This window comes from Taudactylus pleione, unplaced genomic scaffold (assembly GCF_031769625.1).
Source record: "Taudactylus pleione unplaced genomic scaffold, aTauple2 ptg000225l, whole genome shotgun sequence".
NCBI classification, from domain to species: domain Eukaryota; kingdom Metazoa; phylum Chordata; class Amphibia; order Anura; family Myobatrachidae; genus Taudactylus; species Taudactylus pleione.
Genome location: NW_028284627.1, coordinates 9755119 through 9781867, shown reverse-complemented (window position 1 = coordinate 9781867; position 26749 = coordinate 9755119). Strand labels below are relative to the sequence as shown.

The 26749-nt window shown below is 42.2% G+C and overlaps 2 protein-coding genes across 3 annotated transcripts in view; one reads left to right on the top strand and one right to left on the bottom strand.

The window, feature by feature from the left end:
* Window positions 1-570: 570 nt before the first annotated feature.
* IKBIP (IKBKB interacting protein) lies at window positions 571-26728 on the bottom strand. Of its 2 annotated transcripts, none has more exons than XM_088478931.1 (3): window positions 25866-26712; window positions 20415-20532; window positions 571-2338 (listed from the first exon to the last, which is right to left on the bottom strand). In XM_088478931.1, exons 1-3 carry the CDS (start codon window positions 26231-26233, stop codon window positions 1604-1606), a joined length of 1221 nt encoding a protein of 406 aa, XP_088335057.1. In that variant the 5' UTR covers window positions 26234-26712; the 3' UTR covers window positions 571-1603. The 2 variants fall into 2 exon arrangements, with proteins under 2 accessions (XP_088335057.1, XP_088335056.1); XM_088478930.1 differs by lacking the exon at window positions 571-2338 and adding an exon at window positions 7415-9274 and having other exon boundaries at window positions 25866-26728.
* POLR3B (RNA polymerase III subunit B) overlaps window positions 14786-26749 on the top strand; it is a 166449-nt gene continuing 154485 nt past the window's right edge. The window contains exon 1 of the mRNA XM_088478926.1: window positions 14786-14942. The gene's annotated coding sequence lies outside the window, so the exon portion shown is untranslated. The remainder of the gene's footprint in view (window positions 14943-26749) is intronic.

Sequence of the window (26749 nt, the reverse complement as noted above, 5' to 3'; positions counted from 1 at the left end):
TGTGCTAGAGAGATACAGGTTTGTTTTTTGTGGGGTAAATGATGAAACCGCCCTATTCAAAACCACCTCGTCTTCGCTGGATTTAAAGAACAATAATAATAATAAAAACAAACCAGTATATGACATAATTGCCCCTTTAAATCCAGTGGTCAAAGTAAAATGACTCCAATATATTTTCGAGTTATACTGTAGGAAATCTACTAAGATATACAGAAAAGCACTGTGAGGCCCCAACAACAGCCCATGTATTTGATCAATAGCAAATGATTAATGGGACAGCAGCCTACAGTGCATGTGTCATTCCATTGACTATCTGACAGATCTTCACTACCAGCTCTTATTTCATTGTTTTATGCTGAAGAGGAACATCATTGCTGTAAGTGTGCATGTTATCAGACTTCAATTGGAGTCCTCTTCTCCCTTGTTTGGGGTTTACAATACACTTGCATGTTGAATAACCCAGGATGTATTTTATACCTTCTTTTTACAGGTTGTAGTATCAATCACATTTCCACTACACAGAAAAGTTGGAATAAATAAATGGGGTTGTCCTAAAGTGCATGGGCTTTCAAAGTGGTGTTCCCACTCTCACTATCACGAAAGCCCTGCAGCGCAGCCGATATAAACGGCATCTTGCTGTGTGTTCGGGCAACCCGACAACCACCGCGCACTGGCTGCAGGGACCGCCAACATCTCAACTGGGCGGGCAAATGTAAATACCTGTCCAGTTTTGATGTCAACCCAGACATATCGAGCAGCTGATTGACAAGTGTGTATAGCTTACTATCGGCTGCTATGATGGCGAATCAGTCTGCTGACCGATACATCGTCTAAATGTGTACCCAGCATAAGAGGCTGATTTCTGCTCCCAGACTAAGGAGGCGCAAGCTGAGATAAGCCTACTGTGCTTGCTGTTTATATGCGGGCAGTTTGCAGTTAATTGAATTCAGCCCATGGTGTACACAATTTATTAGGTATATGAATTGACTTGGGCATTTTATCAGGTTGTAGCTGTTGCTCCATATTCATGAGGGGGAAGAGTACAGAGGGGCCCTCACACATCTTTGCTGCAGTCACGCCAAACAACCCCTCTCTGCGTGCCAGCTCCTGTGAGACTCTGCTAGTGGCATGCATCTTTTTTTTTTTATGCCGAAAATGCGTCTAAGGCGCACCATGAGACTGTACTGATTCATTTGATATGTGACACTTGTATATCTGTGCATGACTGTCTCTGAATCAGTATACAAAGTGCTACTATGCAGCAACCGCAGTTTTTTTCCACTCCAGGTTCCGTTTGCAGATTTGGTACGTTCTAGTCGCATTGTATTGCGACAAAGACATATATTCGGCAAAAAAAAAGGACGCCCAACGTTAGCAGAGTAGTACAGGACCTGGTGGCTCACTCACGTCAGGCATCTCACATTGCAAGGCGTATTGAGGCTAGATGTATGAGGACATATCTGTATACACAGCAGAAATAAGATAGTTTTATACAAACATCAATAATTACTTGTAATAGGAAAAAAACTACAAAAAACTTTAATTGAGCAAGGAACCGTGACCATCCATGGCGCAATAACCAACTTTCATGATGTTTAACCACCTACACATCGCCAATTTTATTATTTAGGTCTACAATTTCTGACTTAATCAGAGTTAAATTGTACATTTTATCGCTTAACAAACTAATTTCTTTCTCTCTGCTCAAAATATCAGATGCCAGACGGCCAATTCTTAAAGACAGGTCGTTTATCATAGTTTCTAAGTTAGCAAAGTCCCTTCTCAGGGTGAATACTTTGGGTTTTAACTCATTGGCAAAATGTACAGCTTGCATGACCTTCAGCCTGTCGCTCTCTAGACGTGAGAGCTGATCAGAGTTATCAGTGAAATTGCCTCTCAGTTCTGTTAGTCTCATCTTGAGAAGGTCTATCCTGTCCGAATTTCTCGACACCGAGCTCTTAAGGGAGGTGATACGGTCAATGCTGCCGACTAAAGCATCTCCGATGCTCTGAGCTGTGTTTTTCTCCACCGTCTCCAATTTCTTCTCCAACTCACTGACGTCGTCTGTCAGAGAGACAATGTCAATCTCCATCCCCGATATCCTTCTGACATCTGTCTTTACAGTGGCAATCTTGGCGGAAACGTCTTTGGCGGTAGTTGCGGTCTTCTGTTCCATATGGGCAATGGCCTGTTCTAGCGTGGTCAGGCTACCTTCCAGCGGCCCCCTGTTTGCAGAAAGGTCGTCCATCCATTGCTTAATACTGGCAATATCTTTCTGAAGCTGTTCAAGGTGTTGGGTGTCTTTCAGCTTTGCCGGGTCCTGGGTGTTTTTTTCTAACTGCAAAAAAAAATAATATAAAGATAAATATAAAAAGACCCATTTTAAACAAAACTGTGAACATTTTTTTAAATAACTGAATAAAGGGTTATCTTCAAAATTCCACTTTGATACTTATTCACAAACAGCAAATAAAAGGGTCACCTACATACAGAGTGGGTGTGTGTTGTTTGAGTTACAGCAAAGACCCACAGGAAACGGAACTCGTCCCCCAAACCATTACTGAAATCCAGATTGTTTTATTTATATGGATCCATTTTCTTTCTGCATGTTTATTTATTTATATGGATCTATTACCATCCCCTCCAAGAAGTTTTTTTAAATGGAAGAATAGTGCCCTTTTAAATCCCGCAGGCAGAACTCCCAACAAACGGCGTCTCTTAGCAAATATACCCCTAGATATCGTGTTGCTCATTTTCCCTCTGACTGATGACTTAAGCACCATCCATAGGTTTACATTAGAGCTCTGTTGTGAACTATGAATGTACTGGGAAGAACCCCCTATTTTATGTATGACAGAGTTATGTTCTAAAAGAAAGAACATATTCCACAAAAGGGCATAACCCTAAAAAAACAAAAAAACAAAACTGCTGTGTTTTCATTAAAGTTAAGGTGTGGAGTAAAATGAAGCCATATAAATAAAATGTATAGGTAAAAACAAAAATTTTAACTTTTGCTCTAAAATGCGAATACATAACCATACGTACATACATACAGTGTATTAGGAACCTGGAACAGAGCCCAGGACACCGATAGTTAGATGCCTACAAGTTGTTTATTTTACTAAATTAGATGAGAGAGAAAGCAAACACTTAACAGTGAGCTCTGCAAGCAAACACATTCGCCTCAGAGAAACCATGAACAGTCCCTAAGAAGGATATCCTTATAATAATCCCTTAATATTTACATTACATATGCCAAGAGTCCCTTTAAAACAGTGGCGTATATCTCGGGTGCAGTTGAGATTTGCCGGTGTCCATGTGCACCTCCTTACCTATACTTGCTTTCAGAAATGCCATCTTTCCTGTGAATTATTAGGAAAGATGGCGCAGGCACGGCAGACAGCAAAAACTCCGGTACTGCGCCAAAGTGCTTGCTCTGTGTTTCGTCATGTTCCATTTTTCAGAAAATGTTGCTGGAAAGATGGCTTTGCCTCCGGGTGCATATATGGTAGGAGGTTAGAGGGCCCTGCTCAGACACACTTAGGGATATTAATATTACTAAAGCTTCTAAAAAATTAAAAGTGGTGGTGTTGCCCATAGCAACCAGATTGTAGCCATCATTTCTCTATTGCATCTGAGAAAATGATAGACAGAATCTCATTGGCTGCTATGGGCAACACATCCACTTTTCATTTTAGAAACTTTAGTAAATCTACCCTTTACTGTGACTTACTCATCGGCAATGTATGGAGGGGTAGGGCCTGCTGCATGGGGACCCCTTGTCTCTTAAAAGACCCCTGCTTTAACAGGAATAGATTTTGATTCAAGTAAACCTGTCCAACCATTGAAGAATTACAACCGCGTTTATTATTCATATTAATCCCTTCAATTTACCATTGTGCCTTTACATACAGTAGTACAACATTTTAAGGTTACAAATTTCCATCAGGAACAATATGTCATTATACTGTATTTCATGGGCTATAACACACACATTGCCCACTGTAACAGAGGAGTTCATTCAGACCCGCTCGCAAAATGCGGTCACTCGCTGGCAAAAAGGGGCTGGATATTTAAATTAAGCGCTCGCACTGCGTCGCGTAAAGACGCCCTCTATGTCTTAGCGAGCTATGGCACTGAGCGCTCGCTAGTGTATAAAGACGCCCCCTTGCCACTCGCAACACAAGTCATCTCCGGGAATTGTAGGATTAATCGGTAACAGCGAGAGCCATCGGAGCTGCTCGCAGCCCTCGAGGTTGCCTTTCCCCGCCGCAAGCACTGCGATCAGTGCGGGCTGAAATACATGCAGGTGATGTGTACAATGACGCTAGTTTGCTAATTATGCACGCCCTTTAAACGGTGTTTTGGCGGCCTGACACGCCTGTGTTCGCAGCACCACTCCCCCGTTCACAAGCACCTTCCCGTTACCACCCACAAACGGCACTGTCACTCAAAGTAGCGAGCTGATAGTGGCTTACGAGCAACCAAAATCAGATCGCAAAGACTGGCTTGCGCACTACAAATTATATGCATGCGCAGACGGGCGAAAATCGCTCAGAGCGAGCGAGCGCAACTTAGCGACCGGGTCTGAATCAGGACCAGAGTGTGCACCCAGGTGTGTAACTCTGGCCCCCAATCACTAGTGCTTTCTAAAACAGGTCTCTTAATGGGCGCTGGGTTATGCCTGCTTAAAAATTACACAGGTGCACTTTTGGAGGCAACAAATGACTCAGGCAGCTTTGTGATATGCATGCAAAGCAGATATATAGTACTAAAGTTTCTTGATGTTAAAGTTTAAGGGACAAAACAGTTATAGAAATCTATTTGCACCTATTGGGAGTTTAGCGTAAAATAAACATTGGGAGCTATAGATTATAATGCAACATACCAATATTCTGTAACAAGGTCAAATAAGTAGCCATTTGTAAAATATAAGTAGATAATTATGCAAGAACTGAGGACCTGCTATGCCTTCACATATTATTATTTTTGTTCAATGCAAATATGAATGATTGCCTCATAATTAAAGTTTTAGATATATAAAGATATACAATAGTAAGGACAAGCAAGGACAGCAACTGTCTTTTTGATAAGTAGAAAAGTACTAAGATAGAACACCAATGAAACAGGAGCCCTAAGTGATAGGGTAATACCAACGTCCACCGACAATCTGCTCAGCTCCATCAGTGGTGACCGGCTGTATTTCCCCTGAGAAGAATGGGATGTTTTCATTAGTAATTCTGCCCGTCTGTCATTTTGCCCTTGAGCTATTTTTATGAACCATGTTTTTGAGAATTTGGAACGGTGCCAGGCAACCAGTGCATGGAAAGCGGGATTACCTCACATAAGAACTACTATTGCCAAATAACTGGGAAACATTCTATCACTGCAGTCTGATAACGCATCTGGCACTGTTACGCTCCATTCTCCAGCTCACAAATATATATTCTTTTCAGACTAATGCCATATATTCACTTTGTTACAATGAAAACATGACTTTTTTTTTTTTGTTAAAGGTGGCATTTGCTTTATTTTTATTATTTATGGTTGTGAATTCCTTTCTTCCTTCAATATATCTTATGGAGTGGAGAAGGTCTTAAAGAGGACAAAATATATGGAGACCATAGCGTGATATTTATTACATTTGATAATTAAAAAAAAACAAAAAACATACGTACAATAAAGCATTTAAACAAGAAGTTGTCCCAGGAAAGGTCATCAGCAACCATAAAATATTTGGCCAGATGTGTTTTGTCCTGACACCTCTGCAGTGGGAACAGTGGCGTCCCTACCTCTCTTTGCACCTGGCACGGGAAGCTTGTACTGGAAAATAAGGGCCTCGAAGGTGGGGGCGTGGCCTCACAGCCCGGACTCCCAAGTTTTTTGTCACACCGGGAGTGCAGGTTGCCCCCGGGGACCAGTCTGTGCGAAGTACCGGCTCCCTCACTGTGCTAGGAGCAGAGTGCTGCACGTAATGCAGCACCCCGCTCCTGTCACTAAGGGTGAGCCAGCATTTTAGTGTCACCCCTCGGCTGGTCACACCCAGGTGACGCCCGTGAGTGGGAAACCATATTAGCGCCATTTAGAAACCCTTTATAGTTCTATCCACTTTGATGTTGCTAACATACTTTGATGTTGAGAAAATATAGGGGAAAACCAATTAGCGGCTCGGCACAAGTGTCCGGCAACGTCGCTAGTTTCAACTTGCAAGATTTTTTTTTATTTTTTAACCAAACTACATCCAGAAGTACTATAGGATACTTAATACAAAGAAACAACTAAAAAAATTGCCAAAGCCACACCAAAGGTGAATCAACGTTTAATTCATTTGAAATGTAAATTTTTTTCAACTGAGGACCTCGGATCTCATATTTTATTTTTTTCATGACAATTATTCTTTAAAACAGTGGTGTTAAACCTTTTTAAGAAGCTGGGACCCCGTACTCAGTGTATCAACACACTGCAAGTATGAGAATCAGAGCATCCCACAAACAGATTATGGGATCCCACTTGACATCCTCCCCTTGCCAGTGACGTGCGGTGTTGTCAATGGCTGGGGAGGCACACATGTATAAAAACAGTTTTTATATCAAAACTCTGGAGCATGACAGGGAATATGAGAGGGGAGGGAGTATGGCAGGGAATATGAGAGGGGAGAGAATATGACAGGATATATGAGAGGGGAGGGAGTATGGCAGGGAATATGAGAGGGGAGGGAGTATGGCAGGGAATATGACAGGGAATATAATAGGGGAGAGAGTATGGCAGGGAATATGAGAGGGGAGAGGGAGTATGACAGGAAATATGAGAGGGGAGAGAGTATGACAGGGAATATGAGAGGGGAGGGAGTATGACAGGGTATATGATAGGAGAGGGAGTATGATAGGGAATATGATAGAGGAGGGAGTATGATAGGGTATATGATAGGGGAAGGAGTGTGACAGGGTATATGACAGGGGAGGGAGTATGATAGGGAATATGATAGGAGAGGGAGTATGACAGGGTATATGATAGGGGAGGGAGTATGACAGGGAGTATGATAGGGGAGGGAGTATGATAGGGAATATGATAGGAGAGGGAGTATGATAGGGAATATGAGAGTGGAGAGAGTATCACAGGAAATATGATAGGGGAGGGAGTATGATAGGGAATATGATAGGGGAGGGAGTATGATAGGGTATATGATAGGGGAGAGAATATGACAGGAAATATGAGAGGGGAGAGAGTATGACAGGGTATATGATAGGGGAGGGAGTATGACAGGGAGTATGATAGGGGAGGGAGTATGACAGGGTATATGATAGGGGAGGGAGTATGATAGGGAATATGATAGGAGAGGGAGTATGATAGGGAATATGAGAGGGGAGGGAGTATGACAGGGTATATGATAGGGGAGGGAGTATGACAGGGAGTATGATAGGGGAGGGAGTATGACAGGGTATATGATAGGGGAGGATGACAGGGAGTATGATAGGGGAGGGAGTATGACAGGGTATATGATAGGGGAGGGAGTATGACAGGGAGTATGATAGGGGAGGGAGTATGATAGGGAATATGATAGGAGAGGGAGTATGATAGGGAATATGATAGGAGAGGGAGTATGACAGGGAATATGATAGGGGAGGGAGTATGACAGGGTATATGATAGGGGAGGGAGTATGACAGGGAGTATGATAGGGGAGGGAGTATGATAGGGAATATGATAGGAGAGGGAGTATGATAGGGAATATGAGAGTGGAGAGAGTATCACAGGAAATATGATAGGGGAGGGAGTATGATAGGGAATATGATAGGGGAGGGAGTATGATAGGGAATATGATAGGGGAGGGAGTATGATAGGGAATAATATAGGGGAGGGAGTATGACAGGGTATATGATAGGGGAGGGAGTATGACAGGAAATATGAGAGGGGAGGGAGTATTACAGGGGAGGCCCTGCGTACCCTGACTGCATGTCCCTGTCCCTGGTACCTGTACTTAAAAACAGACAGTTAATTGGACAGAGGAACAATTTAATTTCATCCAAAGACTGCAATGGAACAGTGGAAGCAAAACAATAGTGTGTGTAATAGAAGCGGATAATGAATAAATGCAATAGCTAAGAGTCGGCTAGCAATATTTCCAGCACAATGCTCATGAAACATATTCTGGGTAATAATTAACTGTTGCTCAGAGACATGGCAAAAGTTGCACCCATGTGGCATACTGTCAATGGGCAAGGTCATTGGTAAAAACCCAGAGGGATAAAATGGTAGCGCTTCTGATAAAATGGGCATGCTATCTAAAAATATAAAGGGATTCCTTGTCATTTCCAAGAGTAATAAACTGGTGGATTAAGCGATAATTTGGATAAAAGTAAGGTGGCTTATTCAGGAACTAACAGTTAATCCTTGATTACCACAAAAAACTGTTCTTAATATGATAAAAATGTTACACATTTTAACACTGGTCCCATCAGATTAGTTTGAGCCATCATCTGAGTCCTTCTTTTCTGACAAAGAACGGTCTTTATGTGTAGATAAAATTTGCACTTTGTCCTTCAAAACGGAGATTTCATTTTGCATTTGTAGAATACTATTATCGTACTGCATTCCTTCCAGAGCTTGCTGGATTTCCATAGTCTCGGTAATGATTTTCAGGAGGTTGTCCTCGGTATTAAACACCTGCACGGTCAACTCATTTATCCTTTTATCTAGGTCAAGCATCTCATTTGAGACCTTAAGAAGAGTGCGAACGGCATTGTCGATGGTTGGCAAATTGGTCATGCACTCTGCCAATTTTGGTTGAAACTTAATCATGTTCTGTTGCACCTCTTGGTTCATGAGGATTAAATTGTCCTCTTGCTTTTCCAGTTCCTCGATAGCCTTGGCATCATAGTCCAGGACCTCAGTGATACGCTGAAGATCATCGTCCTCCTGTCTTTTTACGGTTCTGAAATTTCTCGGTGTACTCTCTTCAAACTCTTTAAGTTTCTCGGAGATGAGTTTCAGTGTTTGGTCAGCAGCATTAATCTTTAAATTCATTTGGTGGTGAAATGATTTGGCCTCAGACTTGACAGAGTTGGTCTCCAGGTTCATATTATCGAGGCTTTGCTTCCAAGAATCAGTGACGTTTTGTAACTTCAGGTTGACATGCTGCATCTTCTCAGACAGTGCCTGCTCATGGACGTGGATGCGATCCATGTCACCATAGAGCGCAGACACTTGTTCCTGTAAGTTTGTCATTAGGGAATGTGATGCAGCGGCTTCTGCTGAGATATCATCTGTAGACACGAGCTGCAAAAAAATGCCCATGTGCTTAGTGTGACTCAATGTCAGTACAACAGAAATACATAGACTCAAAAGGGGAATTATATTGAGATATATGAACAGTTTCAAATAAAAGGAAAGACTGGCAAACAATCATGTTGCACTATTTTGACATGAACCTCATATTACACTGTGCTCTTGGGGCCATCTGGACCTTCAACTGTATAATGCTCAGTCTGTGGCTTCAAGTTTACCTCATTTTGATCCTCACATCATGACACTGCCATTGTCACATGCAGCCTGCAAACACCTACCCATCACATGAGTGGAGAGGGCACGCCTCCCAGGAGATCACCATACGAATCTCCAGAAAACCCTGTGCTGATATCATCACTGGTGATGGGATGGGCCACAGGTTTTGATCCTACCCACTTAAAAAAAGATGGTGACAACTGGACATACAGAAGATGAAGACTCTGTGTAAAATGCAGGAATCGCAAGGGATTTGAACACCAAACCTCCTATTCCATATTCAAAGACTTGAAAGCTATCAGTCATTGTGTGATTTATGTGTACCCTGTTATTCAGATACATCCCCCCTGTATTTAAAACACTCATTTCTTAGCAGGCTACACCAGGGATTCGAACTCTCAACCTCATACACTGTAGTCAGACACCTAACACATGAAGCTATCTGCATAAAAAGCCTGGTAATTCTAACTTTACAAATCTAGGTATGATTGCCAGTTCAGTAGATCTTTGCAGTGTACAGCCACAAATCCAATAAAAAAAGCATGCTTTAATGTCATATGTGCAGCAAGATAAACTGGTCCATAGAAATTTGTTTCGTGTTACTGAATTCCGATACTTGTGCTTATTAATACACGTGAGCAAAGAAATTAAGTGCCCCATGAACCACTTATTGAGCGCGTATATATATATATATATATATATATATATATATAAAAAAATATTATTACCTGAAATGGCACATCTACAAGCAGCTATGAGATTACATCATTTGTAACCACCTTTATCACCGGCTGAGCATTATAAAAAGATAAAAATTCCAACTGTTATCGTGAAAAGAATAGCGCTGTATTATACCGATTACATTTATGTGCTTGGCTTTCCCTTTATAAACTATTTGTTATACGCTCCCTTCCTTTTCTCCATAAGCTTGTGTTTGAAAATTCTCACTATGTTTTATGACCAAATTCTTAAAACAATGAGACGCAAAATAAGCAATTAGTTTTTTTTTTAATAAGCTATAAGTAGAGTCCACCAGTGTCAGGCATGAGACTAAGGCCGGGTACACATTAGTACGATATCGTCATGGAACGACTAATCGTCTAATGCGTATGCAGAATTGCGTGCTCCCGCTATTTCATACGAGATCATTTGATTGGCCATGCTGCACAGTCAAACGATATCACGTCCATTTTAACGCAGGACAGAACGAGGTATTGTTCCATCATTCAATGAATCATGTAGGGTAGTGTTTCCCAACCTCAGTCCTCAAGGCACACTAACAGTCCTGGTTTAGTGATATCCATGCTTGAGCAAAGATGGTTAAATCAAAATAACTACGGTACTGAATAACACACCTGTGCTCAAGTGTGGCTATCCTTAAAACCTGGACTGTTAGTGTGCCTTGAGGACCGTGGTAGGGAACCTCTGGTGTAGTGTGTACGGCCAATCTGTGATGGTCTGGGCGAAGGGAAATCACCCCGACCATCTACACAATTGGCCGTAAGTGTACCCAGCCTAAAACAGTTAAATACATTTCTACATACATATTACAGCTGATGGCATCTTTGGAATTTTTTCATGTAGTGCTACTGCCACCTATGGCCTGAAGTTATAATTTATACTCCTTTGTTCAAAATAACAAGTGAAGCAAAAAGGTGGTGCCATGGGCTACAAAACAATTGCACTGTAGCTAGGACTTTACAACAGGGATTACGCACAAGGCTACTTGTTTGATGTGCATCTGTCACACTTGGTCTACAAATAAAGATTTTATTTCCAAATACACTATGGAGGTAAAATTACAAAAATCGCAAACACGGCATTGGACCTTTAGTGGCTCTAGGTTTCCACCAGGGAGCATAGGATTGTGAAGCGAGGGCATCACATCAGAGGGGAGAAGGGCAGAGGGGAGAATTTCGGCAGAGTGGAGGAGTTCCTAGGGAAGTATATAGTAAGCGCACGCGTGCACCGTATTCTGCAGAGCAGTGCAGGTACAACATTTAATTTTGCTGGAATTAACGAGACAAAGTAGTGGAGAGAATGCAATTTTAGGGGTACAGCTATATCCAATAGTGATGATGATAATTATTTATTTACTAGTAAATAAACCTCAGTCCAACCCCGCTCTATTGGGCCTCGCCCCCTCTATATGCTGGTCCACCCCCTGCTGCTCGCCCCCCCAGCTCTGGTCTGCACACCCCCACCTTCCCCCTGCTCCCCTACTTACCCCCGGTGGCCTGACATGTCCTGTGGCGCTAAGCAGGGCCGTAACTAGGGTGGTGCGACTAGAGCCATGGCACAGGGGGGCGCTGTTCGGGCCTGTCAATTTTCCTGTTTACTATCATTCTCACTTGTAGCTTCCTCTTCTTTTATGCATCCCCCGGCCGCCCCTCTCTCTTCCCTGCCCCTTCCCCATAAGGCCATGGCCCCTTTTCGGGTGCATCTTATGTCCCTAGTTAAAAAATTGGGGGCAGGGGGGGGGGCACAAATGCTCTCTTTGGCACAGGGCACCAAAAAGTCTACATACGGCTCTGGTGCTAGGTATGTCACATTTTTCTCACAGTGGTAGCCATGGGGCCATGTTCCACAGCTCTCACTGCGCACGCATTCAGGAGATGGGACAGCCCTGTACGAAATTATTATACAGATTATTTATCAACATATAGGGCAACACACATCCTGCAGCATGTTATAGAGAATATTTCAGTCATTCGCAGCCGTCTGTGTCCCAATGGATCCTATATTCACTACCATATGTACACATACACACACTGGGATTATTATTATTATTATTTTTGTTTAGAAGCCAATTATCCTACCAGTATGTTTTTGGAGTGTAAAAAAAAAAAAAAAAAACGGATTACCCAGAGGAAACCCATGCAAGCACACAGAGAACATGCAAACTCCACACAGATAAGCACCTTAGTTTGAATCAAACCAATGACTTCAGTGCTGTGAGGCGGTAATGCTAATCACTGCATTGCAATAATAACAATAATAATAAAAAAGAGCCATAGAACCGAGTCATCCACATTGCAATATCTATGTTTTAAAAAAAACAACATTTACACCCCAGCAAGTGCTGTAAACAAGCTAGCGTTCCCGCAAGGCTGTTTTAGTGGGACGCCGCGCCTGCCCTTATGGTGGTGCCCTGTCAGCGACCCGATAAAACAACCTGCCAGGTGCCTTCCCCACCTGCAGGCCGCAGTGAGGAAAAATTCACTGCCGGTAAATAGATGCCGAGCACATGCACACACCATCTAGTCACCATGAGGGGAGAGCTTGGGGGCAGCCCAGAATGTCCGTAAGTTCTGGTCATGGCCATGCCCCCTTTTCGGACGCGCGCGAGAGTGTCCTTTTTTCGATCCAGCGCCCAGCCCAGCACCGGACCTAGAGTGAACACTACAAGCCAACAATAACATTTGTTTATCACTATATCATTCTCAGTCATCTGATTTTTCTTTTTGAGAAGAGATTAAAAAAAGTAGACAGAGCAGTGCTTGTAGTGCCTCTCTAACACAGGGGAGATCTGATACAGAAGATCTAAAGCTGGGTACACACTAGGTCGACGGGTCGGCCGACTCGACAGACCTATCTTGCACTTGGTAAGTACACACACATTTACCAAATAGTCTACCCGATGTCCCGGGCTTGACGTCACAACTGGGCTGCCATCTTCTGTGCTGCAGGGTCAATCCGATATGTCTGAACGAAGTCATTCACAAACATACCGAGTGTTCACACCCGCCAAAATGCTGTAAATATATCAGCCACTGAAAGGAACGGCCAATATGGTATATCTATCAGTGTGTACCCAGCTTAAGGCGTTCCATACTAGGAACAATGTGGGGATCTCTCCTGTTAAATACATATTTCATACAGACACTAGAACTCAGTAATAAATAAATTTAAACTGAATGCTAACAAGTGCTCTTCCTCTGCCCACGGGACCTTTGTTGTGTGTGTGGTGTCTGCAGCATGACAAATACAACTAAAAGGACAAAGTGCAGATAGTATGAGCAAACGTCCAGCGTTAATGCAACATTTACTCTATGGGGCATATTCAACTGGGGGCGAGAATAGCAAAAATCCTGCACCTGCGAGGTATTTCCTGCACCTGCGAGGTATTTCCTGCAGGTGCGGGATTTTTGCTATTCTATTAGGTACGGATATTTTTCTATTTTGAGCACCGGGAGGTTTTTATTTTCGCACCTCCAGAGCAAGTCTGATTTTTCCTAAAATCATAAATTTTAGGAAAAATCAGTGGGACTTGCTCTGGGACCCCGGCGTGTGAGTGTATGTAAGTGTGTATGAGTGAGTGTGTGACCCCCGATGTGTGTTCCACCCCCCCCCTCGTAATGGGCACTGGGAGAACTACATCTCCCAGCAGCCCTTGCTCCTCCCACCAGCCCCTGAAGCCTTCCAGCAGCTCACGGGACTCCCAGCAGCCCCCTCTCCAGTGAGAAGATGGAGGGGAAGCCACCGGGAGCTGCGGACACCCCCGGGCAGGTAAGTGTAGAATTTTTTTTATTTATTTTTTTACGTGGCGCGGGGTTTTCAGCTCTGAAAACCCAGCGACCACTTTTTTTTAAATTGGATATCGCGGGTATCGGGACTGCGCATACAGTACCCATGGTAATCCAAAATTGGGCGCAAGGTTTTTTCCTCACTAAACCTCGCGCCAAATTGAATATGCCCCTATATATTCATGTTCAATCAGCTCTTTCTGCATAGGAATCAATGCAGCCTATTTGCAGAGCTGGACAAGGTGTGTTTACCAAGGCCAAATACATTCCAGCCACTGATTGACAAACTTCAGCACATGGAAAGTGTTCTGTATATAAAATGCTGTAACATGCAGAGCAAAAGAAAACACTTTGCTTAGACAGATGGTTTCGGCATTACTACGAGATAATCTGGAGAGAGGAAGCAAAAGGATGAGCCAGGTAAGCTCCTTAAATTTCCCCATAAAAAAAAAAAAAAAAAGAGGATGACTTTTGTTTGTACTTCCCATTACTGGTTGCACATATTGGCAAATAGAGTGAAAAATAAATTTTAGGACATGTATGCAAATGACAAAATTAAGAGTTATAGCAGACTTACCTTTGTTAACTCTATGTCTTCGAAGTTGATAGGATCCACAGGGATACCATGGGGTGTGTGTGGTTGGAGAGATCCGGGCACCAAACAGTCAAAGTTTTAGCTCCCAAGATGCACCGGTCCTCCTCCACATATACCCCGCCCCCAGCCACAGGCAGACAATTTTGTAAACAAGCCCAAGGCAGGAGCAGGAGAGAGGAAAAGGAAGAAAGGTACACTCAAGAAACACTCTCCCAGAAGATGAAGGAATCAGTGATCAAAAGAAAAAATACCCAATGAGCCAGGTGCATCAGGGTGGGTGCACTGTGGATCCTATGGACTTCGAAGAAAGAGTTAATAAAAGGTAAGTTTACCATAACTTTTAATTTATTCTTCTGGGTCCTTAGGGTATCCACAGGGATACCATGGGGATGTCCTACAGCAGATTCCCCTAAGGGTGGGGGCGCTTCTGTGCAGAAAGGAGAACCCGACGCCCAAAGGAATCAAAGGCGTAGAACCTGAGAAAGGTGTGGACGAAAGACCACGTGGCCACCTTGCACAATTGTTCAGCAGAAGCGCCACGTTAAACCGCCCAAGAGGGTCCCACAGACCGAGTAGAATGTGCTGTAAGAAGATTAGCTTGCGTGTAGGCCTGAGAGATTGTCATGCGGAGCCAGAGTCTGTTTGTTAGCTGGCCAGCCTCGCTTGTGAAAGCTGTACAACACAAAGAGAGAATCTGATCCCCTAAAGGAATTTGTATGATCCACGTAGATCCGAGGAGCACAAACCACATCCAAGGAAACTTCACCTGCAGAAAGATCTGAGGACTGGAAGGCTGGAACCGCAATCTCTTAATTCAAATGGAACCGGGATACCACTTTAGGGAGGTACTCAGCCCTGGTAAGGAGGACAGCTCTGTCCGGATGAAAGATCAAGAATGGGGAGCGACAGGAGAGCGCTGCCAAATCAGATACCCTGCGGACAGAGGAGATAGAAAGGAGAAAGTCTTCGCTGTCAACCACTTGAGGTCAACTGAGTCCAGAGGTTCAAACGGAGGAGTCTGTAGAGCCTTGAGAACTAAGGACGAATCCCACGGAGCCATCGGAGGGACAAAAAGAAGGTTGAAGGTGGAGAACACCCTGAAGGAATGTTCTAACATCAGGCAGGGGAGCGATCCTTCGCTGAAAGCACATTGACAGAACAAAAACCTGAACTCACAAGGGAGGCCAGGCGGAGGCCGAGGTCTAACCCAGCCTGGAGGCAAGCACCCGGGAGACCCTAAAATCTGTAGGGTCATAGCCTCTGAGGGAGCACCATTGAAAGTAAAAGTGCCAAACTCTGTAATAGATGCGGGCTGAGGAAGGCTTACGTGCCCTAAGCATCATCTGGATCGCAGAAGCCGCTGGCCTCATATGGTCCCCAACGCCAGACTTAACTGCCCCGGACGAACCAGACACCTCAGTACAGCGCCCTCCAGCTGGTCTCAACAACCGGAGCTAAGGATTGCATAAACCCGTAAGCAGCCCTGGGATCCAGTGGAGCGGCTAGCCAAGCCGAAATCCCGACGCCTGTCATTTTACCTACACCGGGAGCCCGACGCCTGGCATCCCGATTGAAGGCAAGACAGGCGTGGACAGCCGCGCGTGCGGGGGGTTAGGTTAGGAGGCTCCCGGGAGGACTTAGGGTTAGGCTAGGGGAAGTGGGGGTCAGGCACACCCGGAAGAAGGTTAGGGTTAGGCACCCCCCGGGACACTTATGTTTAGGTTGCAGGGAAGGGGGGGGTTTAGATTTAAGCACTTGGGGGAGGTTATGGTTAGGTACGGCGGTAAATCATACGGATTCCCTGCCGAAGCAAAAATATAATAGTTGTACCCCCTGGCACCCAGATACCTATAGAGCAGCAAAAAATCAAATCAAAAATTGGTTCTACCCCTAGAACCGTAATATCATAAGGGACTAAATAAAACCTGAAAGATAAATTGCGCTTGTATCTTTTTAAGATATTCTGAGTACTTCCCTTTGTAGTATCCAATTCTTCTCTTGCTCAATATTCATACCATGAAAAAACAAGAAAATTATACCACCATCGTGGTGTAGTATTTTCTTAAAAATTCATAACATTTACTTTTATATTTTAAAAATCAAGTGCACACACCATCCAATGTGTTATACACGTATCCAACAATTAAAACAAGATGGGAAATTACCAGAAATCCATATATATATATAGGGCATGTAGATGTTAATGATGGAGGTATTACGGATTACCTCTAACTGCATCTATATTAGGATCCTCTGGAATCACCCACTACACCAGTAGTTCTGTCACACTAGCAACGCGTTCCGGGAGCTACTTCTCCCTTCCTCAAGGCAGTGTGGAGCAGTTATGTTTCTCTTTGAAGTGGTTTCTCCTTATCCAACCACTTCAAAGAGAAACATAACTGCTCCACCAATGAAATTATACAGTTTATGGCTATTGACAATATTAGAAGTACTTGGAGAGACAGAAATGAGGAAGCAATGTTAGCTAAGAAAGAAATGAAGTGGATTTTCAAATTAAAAACCTTGTCCCCCAATGGGTTAAACTTAGATTTCGAATTAAAATGGTTTTTATTAGTACTTATAATTATTTATTTCATCTTGATTATATATTTTTTATATATTGTATTTATTGAAGAATATATATATATATATATATATATATATATATAAAATGTGATTTTAAGAATTCACTTGTCTATGTGTTTATTTTAAGATGTACATCGAAAGAAAATCCATAATTTATAAAAACTACACAAATATGGCAGCTGTGGACATATTCCCCTATAGGAGATGGTTAGAAGCAATACTCTGCGCTTTAAAGAGGGAAACCGGAAGTGATGTATGCGTGGCATTGGAAGAGGCTTGCGTTCCAAATCCCCGGAAGTACATGGGGGGAAGGACATAGCTGATGTATTCACAATAAGGATGTTGTCTGTCACACTGCCTTGAGGAAGGGAGAAGTAGCTCCCGAAACGCGTTGCTAGTGTGACAGAACTACTGGTGTAGTGGGTGATTCCAGAGGATCCTAATATAGATGCAGTTAGAGGTAATCCGTAATACCTCCATCATTAACATCTACATGCCCTATATATATGGATTTCTGGTAATTTCCCATCTTGTTTTAATTGTTGGATACGTGTATAACACATTGGATGGTGTGTGCACTTGATTTTTAAAATATAAAAGTAAATGTTATGAATTTTTAAGAAAATACTACACCACGATGGTGGTATAATTTTCTTGTTTTTTCATGGTATGAATATTGAGAAAGAGAAGATTTAACAGCATAAAGAAGAATTGGATACTACAAAGGGAAGTACTCAGAATATCTTAAAAAGATACAAGCGCAATTTATCTTTCAGGTTTTATTTAGTCCCGAAGCAGCCCCCCTGTCTAAAGGTGCGACTCGTCATGCAGGCACTAAACATAAATGGTCTGCCTGTGGCTGGGGGCCGGGGTATATGTGAAGAAGTACCGCTGCATCCTGGGAGCTAAAGTTTTGACTGTTTGGTGCCCGGATATCTCCAACCACACACACCCCATGGTATCCCCTATGGACCATGTAGAAGAAATCAATATTACTTATATAATTACATGAAATTACTTCCATAACTACATAAAACATTGACAGGTGTTTAAAAGAATGCAGGCATACCTGCTTAAAGGGCAACTTTGCCCAATAAAGTAAAATTTCGTTTTAGGTGGAGAATTACATAAAAATTGATAGCATAACTACAGTTCAGCATCACTACAGAAACTAAGGTGTCCCCAATAGATATGTATGCTTTTCTTTCTTTTTTTTAATTTTTATCAAACTCCTTTATCTGAGTCCAAAAGTACATTTTTAGTTTTTGTCCGGTGTTGTTCTTTAGTTTTTGTGTCGTTCTGACTCACTAATATGTTATAGAACAAACTGAACTAGCCCAGTTTTCTAAAGTGTTGAGAAATAATAATTTAAAAAAAATATTCTGTGTAAATATAAAAAGGTTTAGGCCGTATAATAATCTGACAATTTTAAAAGAAGCAAATATGCCTGTGTCCTTATTTCATGGTTAAATATGGAGAAGCTCCTTAAATAAAATATTCAAACATGACAGAACATAACTTGTTTCTCAGAAATTATGATACTTATGCACAAGTTAATTGGGATTTAGCGATCTTCTCGACGTTCAGAATGTTAACAAGCAGGAGTGCTTACCATTACAATTAAGGCCGTAAAGCCAAGACGATTACGATAATTTAAATCGCAGTACTGGCATTCTTTTTTTTTTTTTTAAATGTTTTTATTGAAGTCATCAAATACACTCTGGTACACAAGCAAATATGACAGGAAAACAATGACATTAGCAAACAGTTCACTTGTGGTTTTAAGGTAATAATTTTGCCACAATTTTCTCTTTTTACCAATCAATAGAAAATTAAGCAGTAATATATTATAGTGACTTCAACCATAATAGAAGAAATGAAGGGGGAAGAAAGAAGATGGGTAGTTTGGAGTATAAGACGAGAAAGAAGAAAAAAATAGAAATAATAAATAAATAAAAAAAAGAGAAGGAGGAAATAAAGTGGGATGGGGGTTGTGAGCTATGCACTCCCAGGGTCAGTCCCCCACCACTCTACTCTTGTTTATGTGTTTTTTTTTTTTCTAAGTATAAGTTATTGGGGGGTCTTGTAGCAGTATTCTAGTTTCACAGTACTGGCATTCTAAACACCACTCCCCCCCCCTTCGGCTTGACAATATTTTGAATGTCGACAAGTCATACAGAACTCTTGTGAATTATTCTGAATTATGTTATTGATAACTTATTAAAAAAAAACAAAAAACCCATTACCTTTACTTTCAAAAACATGGAAAATTTGTGCTATATGTGGACTCTAAAATATTTCCCAGCTGAAAATAATTTGGTGTCATTACTTAATAATAATAATAATAATGCTGAGGAAACGAACAAAGCAAAGAGGACGCAGAGACTAAAGCCGCATACACACTTAACGATATGCTCCATGAGCGATATCGTTAAGTGTTTCCCCTGCACTGCCGGGCTCAATGTCGTTAACGACATTGAGCATACACATTGAACGATAGCGTTCAGTGACGGCACTCTCCCTCATCCCTGTACTTGCAGAACCAAGTACGGGCGATGAAAGACATTGTTAACTATATCTTGCATACACACTGGACGATATTGAACGCGATGAACGATGTCGTTAAACTTATCGTCTAGTCTGTATGCGGCTTTACAAATCTGTCCACTTGGATAATTATTGGGAGTAACTATGATTGGATGAAGGTTTGTCTAATAATGTCAATGTTCTAATTGGTGACACATTGGTCCAACATTAAACAGGTCAATGCTCCGATTAGCAATACGTTTTTTCCAGATTCGTAAGATTGGAAGCCTTTAAAGCTGGGTACACACCATACGATGTGTGTACCAGCCATTATATACTGGCTCTATATATTGCACCGGCCGTACACAATACACGATCCGGTGTACGACCACGCAATATATATACTTCCATGCTGCATTTAGCATCTTTAGATAGGACGATGCAATGAACAAAGGCTGTGCACGCGTGATAGGATGTACATACTATACAATCCACACGATATATTGTTCCTATCCACAACGGCACGATATATTGTAAGATGGATCGCATAGTTTATACCCAGCTTTAAACATGGATAACCTCAGAAGAATAAATAAATAACAGGTGCCCACAGCCCAGCAAGCCTAACAATATAACAGTATAGCTTTATACTGGAAACTACTCAGACAAATAATGAAATTACCTTCACAATTATTTGCCCAACTTTATTTTCCAGCTCCTCTAGTGCCGATGACCGGGATTGAAGAGACTGGTACTTTTGCTCAAGAACAGCAAAGTTTTGTGAATGCTGAAACACAGTCCTAAAATAGAAGGAAATGATTAATGTGGTATAATGGAGACTTAGCCAAATAAAAATGTACATACTTCATAATATGAAAGAACTGGACCATAGGTAAACTCACAGGGATATATTTACTAAAGAGCAGATTTTTAGAAGTGGAGATGTTGACCATAGCAACCAATCAGATTCTAGCTATTATCTTCTAGAAGCTGCTAGATAAAGAAGTAGAATCTGATTGGTTGATATGGGTAACACCACCACTACTATATAAACCCGCACTTTAGTAAATATATCCCTCGGCTAGTATGGAACATCATCTGCTTTCAGTTACTGAGGAGGTATTTAGCACTGCTAAAGTACAGTTGTGGCATTACTTATGTGGAATCCAGAAAGACAAATATATAGATAACATATCACACAGAGACAGAGCACTGCTAAACAATTGGGAATACGCTTTTTGTGCATCGTTAAAACTAGAACATAGGTTGCTGAATGGACTATAAGCGAGAAATGATGACTATTTAGAGGTGACTCACGATTCTGCAGCTTGTAAGAAACAATCAAAATTAAATTAAATAATATTATAAAAAAAAATGTTTAATTATTCTGGGGCATAACTTTGTCAGTTACTAGAGCTATCTGGTTTTACGCATTTGCTAAGGAAACTATTTATTAGGGTCACCTAACTGCTTGCTACACGTTTCTATTGGGAAACCGCACCCTCTCTTAAGCGGAGTACACAATACGCGATCCACTGCACAATATATCGTTCTGACGCGGATCGAAACTATATATAGCGCGGATCGTGTAGTGTGTAAGCCCGATTGCGCGTGTCCACAGGTCGTGGAGCACAGCAGATGAGGCGAGGCGATGAATGACTCCTCACTGCTAAATGCAGCATGGAACAGCACATTGCGCCTTCGTCCACTGCATCGTGCAGTGTGTACAAACGGCGTAATGTATTATGCCATCGCAGGGTATACACCATGTAGTGTGTACCCAGCATAAAGTCACCATCTTTGAGTGGTCAGGAGTTTTCGATACTGGTTAATTATATGGGCTCCACATGGAATCCACCTATAGTTTATTCAGTTACAGTAATGACATGGAGGTTGAGTTACCTGCTGCTCATCAGTATTCCCGTCTTCCGTCACTTTCACTATCAGGAACACTGAACAGCTGAAGTCAGTGCAGGGAAGAACGTTGTTTCCCCAGCCTACGTGAAAGCAAAACCACTTTGCCCTATCCAGAGTATAAAGATGTTTCCACGTACACCTATCCACAAATCCCACCAAATAGCCCCACTTGGTGCACCGGAGATTTTGCAACTAAGGAAGTGCAAAGTGTTGCGACGCACAGTTTTGTAACGAATGTGTGTCTAAGTCGCATGGCTAATGCGTCACATGTATAATGAATAAGTACCCTGAACAAAGCCACTGGCTGCTTTGTGCGACTTGGACACTAACCTGGGTAAAAAGGCAAAAGACTGAGGACTGATACACGTGAGCTGCACCATCCATCCGCCACACAAAGTTGTTCTTAAGCTGAGACTTTATAACAAATGCATTGGGACAAAAATACTAACCCTAATGGAGCATACACACGGTCAGATTTGTCAGATGAACGATTTGAACGATTGCCTGTATGCATTAAAATGAATGGAATCGTCCAAGTCTGACTGCAAACACATCAGATGTCAGATATCGTTATCTGACAAACGGGAACGCGCATCATTCATCGTCCAGACATGTCAGATAGATTTTCCTTCAGATATGAACGACTGAACGATTTTTAAATCGTTATCATTCAGATCTGAAGGAAAAATCTGACCGTGTGTATGCACCATAAGAGTTCAGGACACTATAAGCGACTTGGATGCAGCTACGTTGCAACACAGATGCAAAATTAAGAAAGAGGTCAGAAAGTCTGGGAATCGCTACCCGTGGGAGAGCATCTAGATTGCGCCATGCATCTCGCAGACTACAGCGCAAAAAGATTGGGTGAATTAGGACACATCTGTATGAATGTTTTTAGTTTTTGTACACAATCATCACCTTCTACCAAAGTCCTTTATCTGGGACATTGTGAAGTTTTAGTATGTTATGGAATTTGTTGCTAAAGGTCAGCATTTTACCTATATATTTATGGGAAGAAATTGAAAAACCTTAAATAGTCAATTACAGCCGTTCTTAATTTTATTGGATTGTCGCCTCATTGGATTACAGTTTAACATAATAAGAAATGCTTAACTGCCAGAAAATATCTGCAACCGCTGACTAATGGTGCATACACACGGTCAGATTTCTCTTCAGATCTGAACGATAACGATTTTAAAAATCGTTCATATCTGAAGTAAAATCTGACATGTTTGTCAGATGAACAATGAGCTTTCCCGCTGGTCAGATAATGATATATGATATGTTTGCAGTCAGATTTGGACAATTCCATTCATTTTACTGCAGTCAAAAATCGTTCGTAGTTCAAATAGTTGGTCAAATCGTTCAGCTGACAAATCTGTCCGTGTGTATGCACCTTCCCATTTTCTCACTAGGGGCTCTTTTCATTATGTTAATTATCGGGGGTTCGAACGGACCCCGATAATTAACATTCCTACTCGATACGAGCGCTGAAGCAATTCATCATTGCTCCGGCGCGGAGACAGCTGAAAGGATCCCTCTTCGCAACATGGGACTCCTTCCCATAGGGGAGGAGCAGGATGAGTGACGGGTGTGGGAGCATTTGCCATCTGAAGATGGCGAATGCTCCCACAGTCAAGCTACGAAAATATTGTATTTTCGGAGCTAGATTCATTCTGTCTCCATACTAGTATGGGGACAGCGGGCCATTCCGCCAGAGGAATGTAAGCAGGAGATATCTGTGATACTAGTGTATGGGGACAGCGGGCCATTCCGCCAGAGGAATGTAAGCAGGAGATATCTGTGATACTAGTGTATGGGGACAGCGGGCCATTCCGCCAGAGGAATGTAAGCAGGAGATATCTGTGATACTAGTGTATGGGGACAGCGGGCCATTCCGCCAGAGGAAGGTAAGCAGGAGATATCTGTGATACTAGTGTATGGGGACAGCGGGCCATTCTGCCAGAGGAAGGTAAGCAAGAGATATCTGTGATACTAGTGTATGGGGACAGCAGGCCATTCTGCCAGAGGAAGGTAAGCAGGAGATATCTGTGATACTAGTGTATGGGGACAGCAGGCCATTCCGCAAGAGGAAGATAAACAGGAGATCTCTGTGATCCTAGTGTGTGGGGACAGCGGGCCATTCTGCCAGAGGAAGGTAAGCAGGAGATATCTGTGATACTAGTGTATGGGGACAGCAGGCCATTCCGCAAGAGGAAGGTAAGTAGGAGATATCTGTGATATATCTGCTTTACCTTCTTGATGAATGGCCTGAATACTTAATGCTAATTTTTACCTGCAATTATAGAAATTTTCACCTGCTTTTGTAGAAATTAAGTGATGAATAGACCCCTAATAGAGAGTAAATATATACTTCATTAACAGGTATAGCACACAAATATACTGCAGCGCAGTCCCTGCACCAATCCATATTACCTGCCACATGTATACACACAAGTAATTTTTTTATGTCTGAATACAATTAACCTACGAGTATGTCTTTTGATTGTGGGAGGAAATCAGAATAGCTGGAAACACGAGAACATACAAACTCCACACAGTTATGGCCTTGGTGGGAATTGAACCCAAGAGCTCAGTGTTGTGAAGCAGTAATGTCAACAATTACACCAACCGTGTTGTATTCAACAACACAATTTACATGCAGTGTACACTAAATTATTTTTTCCCGTTTTCTCTGTATACCTGCGCCAAATTGCCCTTATTCATTTCCTCCATGTGGGGCTAGTAGAAGGTGAGGTATGTTAAGTCGACATTCATAATTTGACACGGCCTGTATGTCAACATGGATGTTATGTCGGCAAAGTTTTTCTACTGTTAAATTCCTAATGGCAGCCTAAACCTCTAATGCTGACATTGTGGAATGCAATTAAATACGGTGCTGAATAGCGCCAGGAATGAGTGACAGGAGCTATTCTAATATCCATGCTGTAAACCCCAACTAGAGAAATCCCGCTCACACCCTCCTGAGGTGCAAACAGATCTCAGACTAAAATTGTGCCACAATGTTAGTTATGGACTTACCACGTGAACTAACAGCATCGTGTCTGGCACTTAAGTTGGAGAATGCAATTTACCGTGACTAAACCCCTGGTAGTAGGCGCAGGTAACTGCATCCTTAAGTGCTGGCCGCGATACAGACAAATGAATAGCTCCGGAAAACTCATTTCCGATGCTACTCAACATCGAATTCAATTGAATTCTCGTTATCTTTTATTACAGGACATCAGAAGTTGTCCACATTACCATACAGTGACACGTAATTTACTTAGGAGAATTGTAAACATCACGATACAGCCGCAGGCAGAGTGAGTGGTAGGGGAGGTAGATACTCAGTGATTAATGGAGCATACACAAGGTCAGATTTGTCAGATGAACGATTTTTGACTGCATTAAAATGAATGGAATCATCCAAGTGTGACTGCAAACACATCAGATGTCAGATATCTTTATCTGACCATCGGGAACCCGCATCGTTCAAATCATTCATCTGACAGATATGTCATACTTTCCTTCAGAAATGAATGTTTGAACGATTTTTTAAATCGTTATCATTCAGATCTGAAGAAAAATCTGACTGTGTGTATGCACCATAAACTGCTGATTATTAAGCTATGCCAGGGGGTGATGGCTGTGTCAATGTTAATTATTTACATAACAGAAACAATGTTATAACATGAGCAAAAGTATCCTCTTTTTTAAATATGGCTGTATGCAGCTAGAATCTGATTGGTTGCTATGGGTAACATCTCCACTTCTAAAAACCTGCACTTTGTAATATACCCCTAAGTGTAATATTATATATTGTGCTAGATAAATGACAGTTAGAAGTTGGTTGCTATGGGAAACTTCTCCGCATTTATCTCTCTCCAAGGTTTGAAGCATCTCCACTAAGGTAGCAAATAGCTTTGAAATTGCCAAAAGGATAAATTAAAAGGGGTAGACTAGATGGGCCAAGTGGTTCTTATCTGCCGTCAAATTCTATGTTTCTATATAATGACGTCCGGTGACCAAAGGAGATCACACTTGGTGATAAGGGGCTGGCTACCTATCTACATGATGTCATGCTAAATTTTATATACTTTATCCTAGTGTAAGTTTTAATACATATAGGATGAGAAATACTAATGTGTGTGCAAACAGTGGAGGAAAAAAGCCTTCATTATGGCAGAAGTACATAAGATCACAAAACACTTACCATATCAATGCCGCACAAATCGCCAAACATAGGGAGCACAGCACCGTCCTGACGTCTGCACACAGGGATCTGCTTCCATGGGCCGGAGAATCAGCCACCACCTTCCCTGGCTGCTCCACCTGTGCCCGCCGTACTGAGGCAGTGCCACTCTGCTGCCCTTCCTGCTGTCCCGAAGAGGTGCCACTCCGCTGCCCTTCCTGCTGTCCCGGGGTGATGCCAAGCCGTTGACCATCCCGCTGGCCGGTAGCGGCACCACTGCGCTGACCGTCCCGCTGTCCAGTGGCAGCTCCACTCCGCTGTGTATCCTTGACATCCCTGGTTGCGGACGATGCGCCCCCTTTCTTCCTCTGCTTTACTTCATTAGACATTATAAAAATATTCTCTAACGACTAACTATTCGCATAAATTTACTTCTACTTCAATATAAACTCTATGCATGCAAACATATGTGGACCCATAACAGAGTTATACTATGCATGATATAAAAACTCAAAAAGTTGTAATTCTGCAAAAGGAAACAGCAAGATTACAGCACAATGATGGAACAGATAATAATAGTATAAAAAAGTCTGATGCTACAATGGCGGAAATGTGAACATCGGCCCGCTGATGGATGATCCCCAGCTCAATCCCAGCCTCAGTACAAGCTCCCCCCTGTATATGTGGCAGCCAAATTTACTTCCACCACTTCACTAAGCATCTGGGGAGTGGGGACTGGGTTAAGACCAGCCTGCTACGGGTCTACGTAAGGGTCAAACCTCCTACTTTGCGACTTATACACTTTTTTTGATACATTTCTACTGTTCAGATCTAAAATATGACTAGTTTTAAAACGTGGACTGTACACACGCAGAATAACCTGGACCCTTTTTTTCCTACCTTTT

Excerpts from the sequence above, each read along its gene's own strand:
- IKBIP (XM_088478930.1), bottom strand. The coding sequence starts at position 26,233 with ATGTCTAATGAAGTAAAGCAGAGGAAGAAAGGGGGCGCATCGTCCGCA. Across the intron at positions 20,533-25,865 it reads ATTTGTGCGGCATTGATATG|GACTGTGTTTCAGCATTCAC; the intron begins GTAAGTGTTTTG and ends CTTCTATTTTAG. Across the intron at positions 9,275-20,414 it reads TTGGGCAAATAATTGTGAAG|CTCGTGTCTACAGATGATAT; the intron begins GTAATTTCATTA and ends ATTTTTTTGCAG.